The 18,287-nt window shown below is 37.9% G+C and overlaps 1 protein-coding gene across 24 annotated transcripts in view; it reads right to left on the bottom strand.

The window, feature by feature from the left end:
- The window catches only part of sox6 (SRY-box transcription factor 6), a 636,702-nt gene that overhangs the window by 224,840 nt on the left and 393,575 nt on the right, over positions 1–18,287 (bottom strand). For all 24 annotated transcript variants that reach the window (XM_087996501.1, XM_087996502.1, XM_087996498.1 and 21 more), the window contains one exon: positions 7,902–7,991. In XM_087996501.1, coding sequence (XP_087852627.1) covers positions 7,902–7,991 — 90 coding nt within the window. The remainder of the gene's footprint in view (positions 1–7,901; positions 7,992–18,287) is intronic.

The following is an 18,287-nucleotide window of genomic DNA, read 5'->3' as shown; positions in this document are numbered from 1 at the left end:
TTGTGGACATCGACTTGGAGGCTCAGCCAAACACTGGTGCACAGGCAAGATGTCCTCTTACCACGGAACTAGCAGTGAAGGAATAACATAGACCAGGCCAGTCCAGTCTGAGGTTGCCCTTCTGAGTTGGCACAGTTTTAGCCATCTGGAGGAATGCCCAGCACAGTAGGAAGTAGATTAATGACCTTCTCCATTCTGCCAGTGTAAGCACCCCCATCATCTCTGATACCTCACACTCAGTTTAACTGTGTTACTCTATCTACTTCCCATTAACACTCATGCTCTGCCAAATTCAGTATTTGCCTTTGATTTCGTCCTCACTCAGTGTCACCAATCCAAATCGGCAACATCATACCACTGATTCTGTTCCGCACTACCTATTCACTCTCTCGGGATACCAACCCACCTTCACAGAAAGTAACAGATCTGTCAGCCACTTTCAACTCCTGAAATACCTGCCTCTCTCATTCCAGGATGAAAACAGCCTACAATAGGGCAGAAAATGTCAGATCAGGGAGTGGATTGGCTAACATTCAGCTCTTCATCCTTTTCTTTGGAGAGCATCCTATCTCTGACTGACCTGAGCAGCTGACTCACCATATCCAAGCCCCTGAACTGGTGTCGGAGGCAACTGTTAATTTACTGTGCTGGCATTCCCTGAGAAAAGGTGCTTCTTGACATGACTGAGACCTTCATATCAAGAATACTCAATGACTAGCTTGCTCGATATGATTTGCTAATTCAGAGGCTAAAGGTTTATAAGGTGATTTGTAGCATTAATGGGGTGTTTAAAAATTAATAAGACATTGGGCAGCACGGTGGCTCAATGGTTAGTGCTGCTGTCTCACAGCACCAGGGACCCAGGTTCAATTCCTCCCTTGGGTGACTATCTGTGTGGAGTTTGCACACTCTCCTCCTGACTGCATAGGTTTCCATTGGGTGCTCCAGTCTCCTTCCACTATCCAAAGATGTATAGGCTCGGTGAATTGGCTATGCTAAATTACCCATAGTGTTCAGGGATACGTAGGTTAGGTGTGTTAGCCATGGAAAATGCAGGGTTACAGGTAAAGGTAGGGGGATGGGTCTGGGTTGGAGGGTCAGTGTGGACTTTAGGGCTGAATGGCCTGGAGGGATTCTATGATTCTATAAGCTACAATCCTTCTTAACTTGTTGCTGCCTCACTGCTCGGCAACTGCATGAAAAATGCTGCAAGTTACTCCAGCTCTCAAGATAGGCCCCAGCAGATTTCTTGTGTAATTCTGCCACAAATCTCACCATCATCCACATTGCTCGGGCCCCTATAGGATTCCACCCATCATGTTTGGTCTACAACCAGTGAAGTGGTTGGACTAAATCTGTATTTTGGGAACCAAACTTTCAGAATAAATTAGAGGTTATCTGTGGAAAACAGTACATTGCTTTTGGTGCATTTCATAATTGAGACCAATGTAAATTTGATTAATGGTACACTGATGTCTCAATTTGAGAGAGAATTCATCCACGCAGGAAATGCATTCAGGTGAGACTGGCAAAATATGGAAACTATGAGAAGAGTCCTACTGCTGCGAAGTAATTTATCACCAATTCAATCGTGGCAGATTCAAGACTAGATTCCTCATTTGCCCTTTCAGGTATGGACAACATCAGGGCACCTCAACCATTCAAACAAAACTCCAAATATACAGCTCGAAGACACAAAAGTACCACTATCCATCTCACAACTGAACATCTTATCGTTGGGTCCAATTTCAATTCTGTTTCTGTGGCTGATAGTTGACTGAGATGAAGTCTCAGCCATTATTTTTACAGAGGGGGAGAAATCTAAAGACACAAAATAAAAGTAATAAACCTTTTGCTAAGGAAAAGAATAAGCACAGACAGGATGCGCCAAGCGGCCTCCTTCTGTGCTGTAAACCTTTATAACTTGATATATCTTGATTTCTCTGTTAATGACAACATATTTGTAAAAGGTTGCAATGTTTTAAATCAAAGCATAGTAATTGTCAGCAGGTTGGACATCTTAAATTAGCATGACAATAAAATTATTTGAGCAGCCACCAACACAAAGTGAGAATGAAATTTCCATCTCAAACCACAAAAGATATATTCTTAAAGGTGCTGACATGCTATTGACCCATGAAGTTGATCTTGACCTCCCTGACTCATTGCCAAATTGTGTTCCATAAACCACAACTCACATTTATTTCAGGAGGCATTACTCATCTTGACAGTTTGGGTCTTTGGATAGTTTTCATCCAATGCTGGGTTTATACAGGAGATAACATTAGCAAATAAAGCTGACAGAAGAACAGTTCAGTATTCCATCGTTATACAATATACAATTCTTAAAAGTAAAGCTTGATATTCACTTTTCCACAATACCCTGAGTTACATCACCTTCTGTCCTATTCCTTTCAACCACGGTGGTATCCTCCCCTCTTGACATCTGGCTCCTGGCCCTACAAACTATGTTTCCCATCAGACAAAAATCTTGTGCTTTGGAAACTGCAAACACAATGGATCATTTATAGACAGCAAAGATCAAAGAAGCTAAAAAGACACGGAACACATTTTTAAAAAAGTATTTAATTCTATTTGGAGTTTGGTGTCTGGATGGAATAATATTTCATTATAGTGTAATGGCAACAATATTCTAAGCATGTTTGTTCATTGTTTAGTCAGAAGCACTCACATTTCTCTCCATACAGTGATTAACTTTTATTTGTATTCACACACACAGTTGGAGCACACTTTCATTCAAAATTCACTAATGGATGGAGCCAATGGGCTGGATGGCCTCCTTTTGTCCAAGAAATACTTTTGTTTCTTTCAATGTAAAATATGGTTGAGTCATTAGCAACCATTTTACACTTCTGCACGAAGTCAAGATATTCCCTACTTGCTTCTAGAATGTTTTCTTTAAAAAAAACCTGGTTTCTTGTCAGGTGACTGACCTTTCTCTTTTGTTGCATTTCCCCAATGCTGCTTACAATCCACTTAGTACAGCCACATTCTGTACCTAATGCAAAGAACCCTGTTAAACACTCCTGACAAGAAAATGAAGTATATTGCTGAACAGGTTGTCTGCTTACAGAAGCTGTGTGTATTTTATTTCTTGTTTTTAAAAATGTGTTGCTGGAAAAGCGCAGCAGGTCGGGCGAATGCCCGAAATGTCGATTCTTCTGCTCCTTTGATGCTGCCTGACCTGCTGCGCTTTTCCAGCAACACATTTTTAAGCTCTGATCTCCAGCATCTGCAGTCCTCATTTTCTCTTATTTTATTTCTTGTTGCCTGTCTCACTTTCTCTCTCCCTGCACAATACATCAGGAAGAATTCTGCTATCAGTTGAGACAGCAGGGTATTAATTCTGTCTTGCTGGCAAGCTGCCCAACTATGTACCTTCCCATTGAGGCACTACCACAGAATACGAACCTTGGGCAGTTCTAGAGGGACAGTGAGCTCAGGTTATCTTCTACTAGCACAGACTCTTTCCTCCAAAGTAAACAATTCCCACTAACAGTAATGCAAACTGCCATTGCTCACAAAGGCTCCAGGAGTCCTGAGAATTATGACAAAACCCTTATTCAGACCTCATTCAATTTTGCTAACAGCTATATTCCACACTAATTAAAACTTTTTAATAAATACATTTCTTGGTCTGTTCCCTCAGTAGATAATAATTCTGAACTCAGTGGACTAAATTTAAATATATAAAAGGAAAAGGTCAAAAATCTTTTGACTTTTTTTTAAATGGATGCATTCCAGAAAGTCACTGATCCCGGAAACCTAATTTGGATTTCTATATATAATTGGCTCAATTTAGTATGATATCATTCTCAAAATAACTTATAAGTTCAAGCATAAGTGGTTCTATTTCTATTTAATTCACTCTGAGGTGTTGTCGCTTTATTTCCCTCAGCATCCATATGCAATCACAGAGACAAAAGCTTTTCACTTATTATATACCTGTATTCCAAGACACAAGTTCATCTTTAAACTAACTGCAATGCTATTACTTGATACTTTTTGGTTAATGTTCCCATTCTGTTCACTAACATTATTTCTACTATTGCAGTTAGGTTTAAGGTGACTCCTAGACAAAATTGTCCTTGATCTTAAGACTTTGGACTGCTGTTCTTTTCATAAAATAATTTCAAATGTGCCCTGTCTGACTACAAACATGCTTAATAATAATCATTAGCATAGGTGAATATACTTTCTGAACCACTTTGAGTGATTGTGTGTGTACTCTAAATCAATGGTAAATACATTCAGAATTTAGATTTAAGCTGTGATTTTAACTCTGCCTACTAGCAGAAGCTGGATGCTTAGTATTGTATTCAATTATTCGATTTTTTTGATGTTTCATTGTGTGTGTGTGGTATCTGTTCTCTCCTATTTGTCAAGACGAGGTGAGCTAATTGAGAAAAAGAAACTAAACTGAAAGCAGGAAGCTGTAAGCTGGAAAGAGTAATCAGTTTAAAAGCATCGTAAATAAAACTCCTATTTAGACACAGAAATTGCTGTTATCTCTGCATATCTCTAAGACATAAACCATTTTCATAGATTTTACTTTAAACTTGAAGACCTGATTGGATAGTAGATTTACATGATCAATGACACTTTCTAAAACCAACAAAATCCTTTATTTCCTAAATTTGTTCTATTTAAGGGGTTCATAACAATTCTGCCAGATGTGCAAACTTTGGTTGCTAATTGTGATGTGTACCCTAATACCAAAGGGGGTGTAACAGCACAAATGTCTTAAAGCAGATGATATAATTGAGTGAATCAATTGACCACTGTGGATTTGGAACCCAGTCACTGTGTATACGTTGGCAAACTTAATCTATGTGTCATCCTTCAGAAAGCCAACAAAACAATTGTTCCAGATATTATCTATTTTACATGATCCAAGAACCATCAGCATATTTCATAAATATATTAGTTTTCATGAAGCTCTACATACAATGAAGCTATATTTAAATGTCACTAGGGAAGCAAAATTGGTATGATACAGCTTTTGTTACTCACAAAGGTGTTTTCTGGTATTGCAGTATCACCTTCTGTCTAAGTTCAGCACCTACCACATTTCAGAGGATCATTTTGTTGGTCTTGTCATGCATTGAGGGGATACCCTCAATGTCGATGGAAAAGACAGAGTTGCACACAATCAGCAGTTCTCACTTCAGTTGAACACAATTTGATACTCCACATCTGCATTGTCCTTGACTGATTTCTTATGGTACAGAGTGACAGCAGCTGAAGTAACAGCTACTGTATGTATGCAAAGATTGCTTAGTCACATCTATAACTCGTGTGAGAAGTTGCACAGTTGGAACTTACAATTACAGAGTAAACACCATTGAAATGTTAAAGGTGAAGACAGCATCTCTGCCAATCCTTACACATTCTAACCCACATTCTGAACCATATGTTGCAAACAAAAATATCAAGAAATGTGAAAGTAGCGGTACTCTCACTGTGGATTGAAGGAAGGAAATGACAATTATTTGTACATCATGAGCATTGTTGGGAATTGCAAAACTGCTTTCAAAAATTGGGAAATTCTATTTTGCATCTACACCATGAACATTGGCACGTGTATCTCTATGGTGGCAAATTCAATTTCTGCAACAATCACCGAGTGCTGACTATGTTGTGAGCTCACCAGAGTACTGGCATTGACCTTTAAAGATCTATAGATGGATTGTCTTCATCAGTACAACTTTGAGGTTGGATATCTCAGAGTTTGATGCAGCTGTGTACCTATCATGCTTAGTTGTGTTGTTATCTCATACAGTATTAGCAACAGAGAAGCTATTGAACACTATGGTTGCAGTGATTCCTGATATGACTGTATCTGTTCTTAAACAAGAGGGTTTCAAGGATGAATTCACAACAACCAGCACATTGCAGAAAGTAGGCCAGTACCTAAACCTGTCCTAAGAATTGGAGGAAGAATAGGTTCCACACTAGATTATGAAATGAACTCACATTATTTAATAACGACTGTACTGCGACGTAGTCAAAATGTTATCCTGAAAATACTATAGCAATGTGAATTGATGTCCTTCATGGGAAAGAGGCAATGTGTTTTTAAGATGAATGATGATCCTGTGATGTGCTCTGGGGGGTCAGCAATAAATTGTGCTATTGAAGAGCTCCTTAGAAACTCCATGTTTGTACACTCAATAAAAAACTTGATAAATTGGGTTCAGGACCATTGCAACTGACCTGGTGGTCACTTAAACTGTGGCAACAATTACAAATAAATATTTTTGGAGGTGAATAGTTTTGTCATCTACTAGCAAATCAATGAAATCACTATCAAATTCTACTGCCACAAATTCAGTCACTGATATTCTACACAGGTTATTTGCAAAATTAGTTTGGCCAGAGATTATCACTGTAAAAGACCACAGTTTCCTGTCAGTTCAGGAAGTTTCTATCAAGAATTCACCATTCTGACATTGCAATACAATCTGAAATCAAATGACTGCTTTGAATGAATCAACAATGTATTCACAAACAGTCTGAGTGGTAGTATGTCAGAGGGGAAAACATCTGAACAATCCACTCATATCCATTTTTTCATATATCGACCTATAGCAGGCACAGTGACTGAAAAGATACCAGCCGAATTCATGATTGGTTAGAATACTTGCATGATACTGACCATCCTTAAATCATAAATGTTATCTAAAGATAATGTCAGTGTGAAAACAGAGGAAATCAAAAAGCAACAAGATGCCACAAAAGCATACTGAAACAAGTGAACACTTGCAAGGGAACCATGATTGGAAATTGGAGATTGGGTGTGCATCACAGGCCAAATCATGACCATAAACTGACATCAAAACAGATCAAGCAGTTGCTTGGTTCCATTGTTTGTCTGTAAGATGACAACACAAATTGGAATGCAAGTCATTTGACTGTGAATAGACCAGGATAATTTTGAGGACGGCGATTATGAGGATACATTTCTCTTTCCAATGTGTGACCATATGTTATCAACTGCATAACTGAGCTTATCACATAGAACCACACCTCAAGTTCCTAAATCTATGTGCCATCATGAATAACATTCATATCTCAAAAACTACTTTTGTGCTTAAAGAAAAAAAACACAACTCTTAAGAAATGATTAGATGTAGAAATATTTGTTGTTTACAATGACTTGATTTAAGATAAAGTTCTTTAGTTTTACAAGGGGTGGCAAGATTTAGCATTTAGTTTATGGGTTGATTAGGTGCATCTGTTGACTTTACTGTGTGTTACTGGCCAACCAAGGTGTGGTAACAAACTGAAAGCAGTGCATTAAGATGTACAGGTCTCAAGATTGCGAAGTCAGAGGAATTTTACAGTCACTTCCATTCCCTCCATCTAATTTCTGCTGTACATTAAAATGGGATGTTTGGACACTGGGACAAAATGCAAGTTAATATAAAATGTGTCTAAGACATCAAAATTAGGAAGTCTTTGTGTTATTGTAACAATAATTTTATATCCTGGAGTATCCTCTGCATTAATAACCAATGACACATATGGCACTGCATGAGTTACTCTGAGTGAGCCTGATACAAAGGTTATGCACTCAGGTGCAGTCATGGTGAAAATATTCCATTCAAGTTTACGATGGTTATAAAAAGAAGTCTAACCATACAGAAAACACAAGTGGACACACATGTTATTGTCCAAGACATTGAATAAAAAAAGAAACACCTTCCCTGCACCCTACTAACATAAGGGATATCTAGCCTAATCCCTCTAATTACTACAGAATTAATTTAGTTACATTAGTTTAACTAGTTGTTCTCCATTATGTGTTGAAAAGTTTTTTTTCTTCGGAATATTATTGTCCCCTGAGAGTCAGGCAACGGTTCAAATTGACGACATACCTTTGATCTCACCAAGTATTTCCCCTGTATTGAGTCCAGCCATCTTCTCTTTCCAGTCCTTTGAGAGAAACTTCTCAACACAAGATGATTCTGTGGAGAGAAAAATAAAAATCACATGAAATAAATCAAAACTACTGCCCAACGAAAATATACTGATCCTTTCATGGAATTACTTTTCATTGGCGTCTGTATTAATGAATAGCATGCACATTGTCCGAACATAATCACCATTTATTACCAATTAGTTACTAAACAGCAACTCCCCAAATTCCATTGATAATTGCCAAAATGTTTATTCAGTTTGGCCCCATGTGAACCATAAGTTTAAGGGCCCACAAAGCAAAGCAGCCTTTAGTTCACACTAGTAGACAATCACATGGTTGTTGGTATGAAACAGAACACTTGGTGTTTTATGTTTAAAGCAGAATGCTTAGACAGAGTAGAGCAGGTTTACTAGAGCTGAAGGACATGTTCCCAATTTTGGAAGCACAAATCAAAACTATTCCCTTCCACAGAACTAATAACTTCAGTTGTTGGTAAAGTGTTGGAAAAGGTTATTAGAGATAGTATTTATAATCATCTAGAACAGAATAATTTGATTAGGGATAGTCAGCACGATTTTGTGAAGGGTAAGTCGTGCCTCACAAACCTTATTGAGTTCTTTGAGAAGGTGACCAAACAGGTAGATGAGAGTAAACCAGTTGATGTAGTGTATATGGATTTCAGCATGGTGCTCAATAAGATTCCCCACAGTAAGCTATTGTACAAAATGCAGAGGAATGGGATTGTGGGAGATATAGCAGTTTGGATAAGTAATTGGCTTGCTGAAAGAAGACAGAGGGTGTGTTTGATGGGAAATGTTCATCCTGAAGTCCAGTTACCAGTGGTGTACCATAAGGGTCGGTGTTTGGTCCACTGCTGTTTGTCATTTTTATAAACAACCTGGATGAGGGCGTAGAAGGGTGGGTTAGTAAATTTGCAGACGACACTAAGGTCGGTAGAGTTGTGGATAGTGATGAAGGATGTTGTAGGTTACAGAGAGACATAGATAAGCTGCAGAGCTGGGCTGAGAGGTGGCAAATGGAGTTTAATGTGGACAAGTATGAGGTGATTCACTTTGGTCGGAGTAACCAGAATGCAAATTACTGGGCTAATGGTAAGATTCTTGGTAGTGTAGATGAGCAGAGAGATCTCGATGTCCAGGTACACAGATCCTTGAAAGTTGCCACCCAAATTGACAGGGTTGTTAAGAAGGCATACAGTGTTTTAGCTTTTATTAATAGAGGGATCAAGTTCCAGAACCATGAGGTTATGCTACAGCTGTACAAAACTCTAGTGCGGCCGCACTTGGAATATTGTGTACAGTCTGGTCACCACATTATAAGAAGGATGTGGAAGCTTTGGAAAGGGTGCAGAGGAGATTTACTAGGATGTTGCCTGGTATGGAGGGAAGGTCTTATGAGGAAAGGCTGAGGGACTTGAGGCTGTTTTTGTTAGAGAGAAGATGGTGGAGAGATGACTTAATAGAGACATATAAGATAATCAGAGTGTTAGATAGGGTGGACAAGGAGAGCCTTTTTCCAAGAATGGTGACGGCGAGCACAAGGGGGCATAGCTTTAAATTGAGGGGTGATAGATATAGGACAGATGTCAGAGGTAGTTTCTTTACTCAGAAAGTAGTAAGGGTATGGAATGCTTTGCCTGCAATAGTAGTAGATTTGCGAACTTTAAGTACATTTAAGTCGTCATTGGACAAGCATATGGATGTACATGGAATAGTGTCGGTTAGATGGGCTTCAAATTGGTATGACAGGTTGGGGCAACATCGAGGGCCGAAGGGCCTGTACTGCGCTGTAATGTTCTCTGTTAGATGTTCTATTAACCCTCATCTAAATAGGCAAACAAACTTTACGTCTTCTAGCTGTTGTGTTTGAAACATGCCATGATTCAGCCATCAAAGTGAAAAATATCATTCACAGTACTTGGTTAGAAAATATTGTCCTGTGAGCTGCTGGTTGAAGCTGTATTATTTTGCAAATTAAATCCCATGAGGGTTTTCTTTTCTCATTCATCATCAGTTTCTATTTCCTATGCCAAAATAGCTCCCAATCCAGCAAGTTAATTTGCCATTAATTCGATAAGCTCTGGTCATTTCTGGACATTGAGTATGGAGAACTTCATAAACATGCCCTTAGAAAATCCAAGTAAAGTGCACCTACTCATTTACCTGCTCAAAGAATTCCAGTGAATTTGTGGGGCATGAAGTGTTGCCACTAAATTCATGACGACAATTTCTAATCGCTCCTTTATTCTTTTACGTGAACATTGATAGCATCTCATAAAATTCTTTCAACCATTTTTCCCATTATGAACATTAAGTGAACTTGTTTCTAATCTGTCAATTCATCTCTTGCTTTCTTTTATATTCGGAATTTCATTTACTATCCTAAACTACAGTTTCTGCATGCGTACATCGAGAGACTGCAAAAACATGAACGAGGATCCAGTAATTTTCATAATGATTCTTAAATGCATCCCTTTGACTCCAGGCACCCTGTATGCATGTAAGTCTTTGAGGTTCTTTATTACCCATTGTTGTGATAGTAGTAAAAATAGACTATACATTTTCAACATACAGTATCTCATTTTCAGCTCATTGACCTTTTGTGTACTAAATATTTAAGGAAAGAAAATGACATAAGATGGCCACAGTGATCACCTGATCACCAGTTAAGTCAGCTCATGAACCAAACAATAAGCAAGTCTCAGTCTGAGTTTAAATAAATGTCATTAAAATAGCTGGAACCCAGTCACCTAGATATGTATCGCTTGATTGATTTTTTTGGAAGTTTGAAATAATCGGATGGAAAACAGGGAAGCCAGAGGCAGGAAATTGCAAATGAACTCTACTTCAGAGAACCGATATTGCAAATGAGTAGCAACTTTCATAATAGCAAAATACTGCAGATGCGAGAAATCGAAAACAAACACAGAAAATTCTGGAAAAACTCAGCAGTTCTGGTAGTATGGGTGGACATGAAACAGTTGTTGTTTCAAAACATGACAACTCTGCTTTAGTTCTGAAGAATCAATACATTAACTCTATTTTTCTCTCTCCATACATGCTGCCAGGCCTGCTGAGTTTCTCCAGTATTTTCTGAGGAGTACTCTTTATGAATGAACTTGGTACTCAACAGTGAATACAGTTGCACTTGACTGTATTGACCTCATATTTGTCCATGCACTGACTTCCTCACAGGATAAAGAATAGCAACAGTGTCTCTTGGCTCATTTTCCAAACTCCTGAGCCTCTTCAAATACTCCATCTCCAACTACAAGTAAGTGTTTCTTGTTTAAAAATATTTGGCTTTTAGATTTCACTGGACTTCCTCAGTGAGCTGGAATAATTTTGACTTCGTTATTTTTTTCCTAGCGATAGATTTTGTTTCTTTAAGGAAATTATCCAACCATAAAATTATTTTTTCTCTGTCATATTGCTTTCTAGTTTAACTTACACTTTAATCCTCCATATTTATGTTTCATGGTAACAATTTGCAAAGCCTATTGTTCACCATTCATTTGTTCCAGTTGAGGTTTTTATTAATTTTAGCAAAATTAGGGTGTTATCACCAAAACATTTGAGTCAAATTTAACACTTAACACCTCATCAAAGTCTATAGTTAAATTGTGGACAGAGTCCAGTTTTTGAATGTTATGTCATAGGCTCAACTAAGGTTTGAGTAAAGTAGTAATTGCCATTAGAAAGATAAAACCCCGGCTTAATACATAGCAGATCTGAATCGCTTCTGAAGTAACATATTCACTTAATTAATCTAAAGTGTTGGAATTCGAATAGTTATAGAAACCTGGAGCACTTGGAAAATAATGTTGAGAAAGTCAACTTTCTGAGGTGTAGGCAAATGAATCTTAAAAAAATCAACATTTCATGTGAGAGATATTTTCTGATCTTGGTTCGTTTTCTGCTTTAAGAGTTTGTCTTTGCACAGCCATCCTATTTCCACTAAAATTGAAAGCATTAGATTTGGCATGTCATTTTATGTCATGTGAGCAGGGAAGACACTTTACAGAAAAATATCAGAGATTATATTTTTCTAATAAAAATATTTAGCCCTTCAATTTTGAGGAAAAAAGCACTATCATCCAGAAAGAAGGAAAATAATATTGTTTGGATCATTCTGTCTCTGTCACCTTATTGATGCAGTTTGTAGTTTATTCAAAGAGGACAAGTTATCTCAGGCTGACAGCTTTAGAAAGGTGGATCAGAAGACTGTCTGCACTGATAAGCAACACTACAAAGCAAACGTAAAAGCAAGCTCTAGGTAAAAGATGACATGAAGTACACACTATTGGTATCCAGCAATGAAAACAATTAACATCTTCTCCCTCTGTAATGAATCAGGCCAGGAATTGCTGGAATGCCGTTTTCTGTCGCAACGTCTATGATAAAGAGCATGTTGCTAACAATCAAAGCCCGAGCTCTGAAGCCTTCTTCGAAGCTGGGGGTCAGCTTGTTCTCATCAAGTTGAACTTTTTCTTGTGCAGTCTTGTGTATTTTTATTTGACAGCACAGATCAGTTCTGGGACCCAGACATTGAAAACTAAAGACAGAAGATCAAAGGATGCTTAGCAAGGCTGATGTGCCTCCCCATTAAAAAATACATGCAATATTGCATAAATAAATTGACTCACTGAGTTTTATCCCTGTGGGGTAGCTCTGGTAGGCAGCCTGGGTCTATAAATCTGGAAAAAGCAATATCTGGGAACAATTGTGCTCTGTATAAGTCCCCTCCCATTTTGATCTGAAAGGCTACAGTGTTCAAAGCAAAGGCAACAATCATATTGTGCAGTAAGAACTGGACTGTTCCAGAAATTAGAGAACACAATACTAGTGGATTGGCTTCTTCTTTTGCATTGTTTAATTTGCACATTTACAAAAGTTGTCATAATACCAAAGATATCTCATGCTGTATTTGCTTTTACCCTCCATTTTCAAAAAAATAATGAAAGTCTTTCATTTACAAAATGGGGTTAAGAGGAGAGCTCGGTTACTTAAATTACAGCAAGTTAGGTCTTGTCACTAATCAAGAATATAACATAAAAATACTCAAGGCAGTAGATCTGACATTATTCTGTCATTTGCCATTGTTAATTACCACCTTTGTCCACAAAACAACACTCACTGACCCCCAGAATAAATCATCAGGAAAAGTGTTTCGAGACATTTTCACAGCATAATAAGATGCTCTCTAAAAACAAATCTTTAGTTTCTTCTGCTCTTTCTTTCCAGATGAGTGTCATTATCTATAAAGAGTACCAGGATTAAAAGCAGAGAAGTGAATGGGTTGGTCAAATTGATTGCACCACCTCCCCATATTTTTAACTATAGGTGAGTATCAGCATGAGACTGTCCCTCTCTGTTACATCAGCCTCACTCTAAGACCCTCTGACATTTTGTGCATTAGTTTATGATTTCCTCAAGAATTAAGAGATCAAATAAAGATAATCTGTAACATAATGCTGGATAAAACAGCATACCACACAGGTGGACTTTGAGATCCACCAGACTTTTCAAATTGATCATGATAATTTTCCAAGGTGAAGGTGAAACACCTCAAAGTAAAAGGAGAAATCAACCATTTGTACTCATTACATAAGGACCAGCATTAAGGATTGCAGGATTAATCACCAACATCAAACATGTCATTTCCGGTTGAATCTATGCTTGAAATAAGGAAACCCATTTCTTTCAGTTGCCAATGGTTCATGTTTTGCATGTACTTCAACCGTAGGAGTTCAGCATTCAAAACAGCAAACAATTAAGTGATGCTGAGTATTAGCCACCATGGACTTTTAATAATATTCAAAATCGTAATGGTATTCAATGCTCAACAGCTAGCTTAGTGTTCTATAGTAAGCTCTACCTTGGTACAAATGGCTTCAGCAACCATACAGGCATTATACATGAACAGCAGTGCATAATTTGAGCTGTAAACATGATCTGGCCCAGGCACAGGAACCACAGATGGGATTCTGCAGTCCTCTTTGGAACTGCAGTGATCAATTTATTCCTGGCTTTACAAACTGATCTCTTGTATTCTATTTGAAGAGCTGATAATATGTGGAAAGCTATGGAATCTGAGCACTAATACAATGATCAACTTCTGCACTGGATCCTGATGCCAATATTTGAAGTGATTACTTCAGTTACAATGGAACAAGCTTCATGAGGATATGTTTCAAAATGTTTGACCCTCAATTGAAGTCTCTGTATTAGTGAATTTTCAAACTATTCCATAATTAAAAAAACCTGTCTCAAATAACTGCTTTTAAGAAAAATCTTCATTGTGCCCAGGTTCAAAGGAGTGGCACTATACTGCCAGCCTTCCTGTCTTGTTGTCCTGCTTTTTTCACTCGGTGCTATCCTCCCTCAGGTGCCAGCCAGAGGTGACATTCACAAATTCTACCATAGATTCTAAAACTGCCCAAACAGTGGGGTCTCTCTCTTCACCAGAGGAAGGTGGATCAGGCTGATGGATTTTACCTGCAGTTGACTGTGAAAGAATCACACACATACAATACCCATATTTTTGCCGTGTATAACCACCTTAATTGTGGTGGTGTAGCAGCATGTGTCAGCTATGATTGGAAAAACAACAGACGTCTCTTTGTATGAAATTCTGATAGTTTACCATTGCTAATGATTAAATAGCATCAGTGAAAACACTACTTACAACACAATGTATCATATTAGAACAAATGATATCCTACAATACAAATTCTGTTTAGATTCTTTTGTTTTAAACAGCAAATAAGTTACCTTTATACTTCTGGACATTTTGCAACTTCGATATCAGTATATTATCAACCCATAGTTGACAAGACTTGTGTTACACCTCGGTTTTTAAGGAGCTCCACACACTGATGCTGTGAGCATTCACTCAACATTGCTGCTTATGCTTTCTCCCATTTTCTGTTGAAATGTAAACAGTGAACAATACCATAGGTTGCAGGAATTTAAACACAAATGGAGGTCAAACAAGGCAACCACCCATCTGGTTTTGAACCTGTCAGACTAAAAATGGAAACACTGGCATGTATGTAGCACCTCTCACAAGCCAATGAATAACTTTTGAAGTATAGTTGCTGTTGCAATGTAGCATAACAGTTTTATTTGGGAGGGTGACCATCTGCTCATTTTAATAATTGAAATCTGGACAGAAAAAGTTTTGGTTTCATTTGCTTAACTTTAACGACTGGTGCAGGCATGCACCAGCAAGGTTTGATACATTTTCCCACATGAACAGGTGGGCCTACTTGCTGTTTCACACTCGTGTACAGTATTCAAAATGTGTGCCTGCCAACAACATTTTTAGTGACTGACCCTGTCTGATGTTGAACTGGCTAAAAGCTAGTCATTACTAATCATTGAGCTCCAGTCATGCTTTCTCAGAATTATATCTGGAAAGACATACAGTTGAAGAGCAGTCAACATTCAAAACATTAAGTCTGCTCTTTCCACAGTTACTGCTTCCACTGACTCTCATTTTCTATTTATGTTTTGTTCCTTGCTTCAGCTTTTACAAATACCACCCATTGTCTTCAACCAAGGGGTGCCAAATCCAGCACTTCACACAACATCAAAAGATCCCTCCTGATCACAAAGGCACATAATGTGATTGACTCCTGGTGATTTATTCCTGGCTGCCTTGAACTGCACAGTAGTCTAACATTGATATAATGCATTATCAATCAATAACAGTTTGCATCAGTAAAGAACAAAGATCACTTGAAATGACTGGACTACAATCAATAATAACAAAAGCAATTCTTTCTTTGCAGTCAAAATTCTGTCAAATCCCAAATAAGGGCAAACATTAAAGTTCACTTCTCACCAGTTATAAAAACTCAACACCATGCAAGGGCATTCAATTATGAAGGACCTTGCTGTTACAAGAACTGCAATGTATAATGGATGCCAACAACTTTATTATTAACTCATTTTATTACTTTCCTTTCTCTTTTAGTAATAAAGTTGTTTTTATTTGTTGTGGTCCTTTTAAAAGTGGTCACAATTATTTGGTTTGTAGTTGAGGGATACCCCAATGTCTCCTGAATAGTGAAAGACCTTTGAAACATTTCCCGGTTTAAACTAGGAAGCTCTAACCCTAGTGGTAACAGCTTAACAAACGGAGTGGCTCCACTGCTGCTCATGGTGTGGGCAACTATCCCATAAGGCATTTTCAACTGCATCACTAACACGTAAGAACCTTCAAAGCTGGTCTCGCAAGACAATCAGCTACTGCTATCTGTCAGGTTACCCTGGGGTTTTGAAGTCACTGCTTGGTACAAACCTTAACCAATTTAAGGTAAAAGCTCAGAATTAAAAGCCAGAAATATCACTTTTGAGCAAGTGCAATATGCTACAAAATCCACCCTACTTGTAAAGTAGCAAAGCCCTGCAGTGCCAACAGCTTGGACAAAAGAACCACTTCTCCATAATGTAAAGGTAACACAATAAGAGCATATGGTCTGGTTAGTGTATAGCTGTTAACTGTACAGCCTGTCTAAAGGTACAATTGTTCCTTGTTCAGTTCAGTGAGAGTCTGTTCTGTAAAGTGCATTCTAATAAGGGTCATTTTCGACGTGCTCGATGGGTTGCAGCTACAAACACAATACCCTATGCAGATTAATGGCTCTATTGTTACCTCTTGTAAATGCTAATCTGTCAATTGTGTATCTAAATAGGTCACTTTAACACCTCATTATTCACTAACATGAAGCTCACCACTGAGAATGTCATGCCTATGATTTCCTCAGCTATATTGTGACTGCAAATATGATTCAGATTTTTTCTAAATAACTCTGTTTGACAGAAAGTACCTGCTACTTTAAAGGTGTTTTTTACATTATAGGAATGCAGCCAACTGTGGATGAGAATTTACATTTCCTGTTCTGTGAGAGATTAGAATCTGCACGATCTGCTCTGTTATGGAGAACAGTAAATGTGGAGAGCTGGCTGGTTCACGTCATGCCCTCTGGGTCTCTATTAACTTTGCAGCCCAGCAGCCCGACAAAGATTGCCTGCTAAAGTTGGAAAGCATGAGGCCACTCTCCTGAAACAGGATCCCAGGTCTCAATGTTGAAACATAATAAACATAAAACTTCTTTTTTCATCCGCACACCCTACATTCTGACGAAGGAATTTGTGTTAAAATAAGTTAATGATGCAAGATTATTAATCTGAAATGCTAACTCTGTTCTTTTCTCTTCTCTGACACTGTCTGACCTGCCAGCATTTTCTGTTTGTGTGCCAGAACTTTTGTCACATGGAGATAGAGTGTTAATTGTATACTATTCTGGGTGTTAAACTATATTCAGGTGGTAAGGATTAATCAGGGATTCACGTGCGCTCATAAATATAGGAACAGCCTGAAACTGTAATTATTGAATTGGAGGTGCACAATATATGAGGTGTGCTTGTATAAATAAAAAGCTTGTGCATAGCGTCCTGGATTCAATTTGATCCTTCACTACTTGACTGAGTTGTAACACAGATGCAAATTTTGTCTCTCGTCAGCAATACAATGACGACATTTGATGCAATTTACCTCACCACGGTGTGTTTGGTAAAAAGAGATTTTGGTACTTTTAGCAATATAGTGCCACCAACACAAATGGGTTGAAACGGATATTATGAATGAAAATCCTCATTGACTTTCTCTTAATTGTTAATGTTGTTCAGAGATATCCAAAGCACCTGATTGATTGCAAGTTAAGGAGACCCTGAATGACCATAAAGGCTTCAGGAGCATACTTTCTCCAGACAGTCTGTTGCATTTGTGAAACTGCTCTAATCATAGATTGATTTAATCCACACAAAATGATGTGGTTAAAATTAAGAATGAAATCCAGAATATTCAGCTGCTTTGCTGGACAACATTACCGGGAATATGTGAAGAGTGAAAATTCTTAGTCCAACATGGAAGCTGAAATATGCCTATTTCTGAACTCCACTGTCTGACTCCATATATTAGTCCAGTTCTGCATTTGTTAAGTTAGGTACTAGTGTGTTGGTTTCCAAGTTCCACAGAGACTAACCACATTATTGGGAGATATATGAGAAATAAATTAGAGAATTTGTTGTGGTGCCAGACTGAGTTCATATGATTATATTGGCACGAGATTTTACTTTTCAATACCAATTAGTATAGTTCATGCAGCCAGAATAATTTTATAATAACTAACATATCAAAATAAGAGAGAGTGGACATCAACCAGGATTTAGTTCACTTTGAAGTAGACTCTTGTTCGTCAATTTGATTATCTTTTAATCAGAGTGATAATTAGATGTGGGCACTTAGTATG

This window comes from Chiloscyllium plagiosum, unplaced genomic scaffold, assembly GCF_037043375.1.
Source record: "Chiloscyllium plagiosum isolate Xiang-an unplaced genomic scaffold, Cpla_swu_hap1 HiC_scaffold_18, whole genome shotgun sequence".
NCBI classification, from domain to species: domain Eukaryota; kingdom Metazoa; phylum Chordata; class Chondrichthyes; order Orectolobiformes; family Hemiscylliidae; genus Chiloscyllium; species Chiloscyllium plagiosum.
The sequence above is the reverse complement of the archived record's forward strand: the minus strand, read 5'-3'. Positions and strand labels throughout refer to the sequence as shown.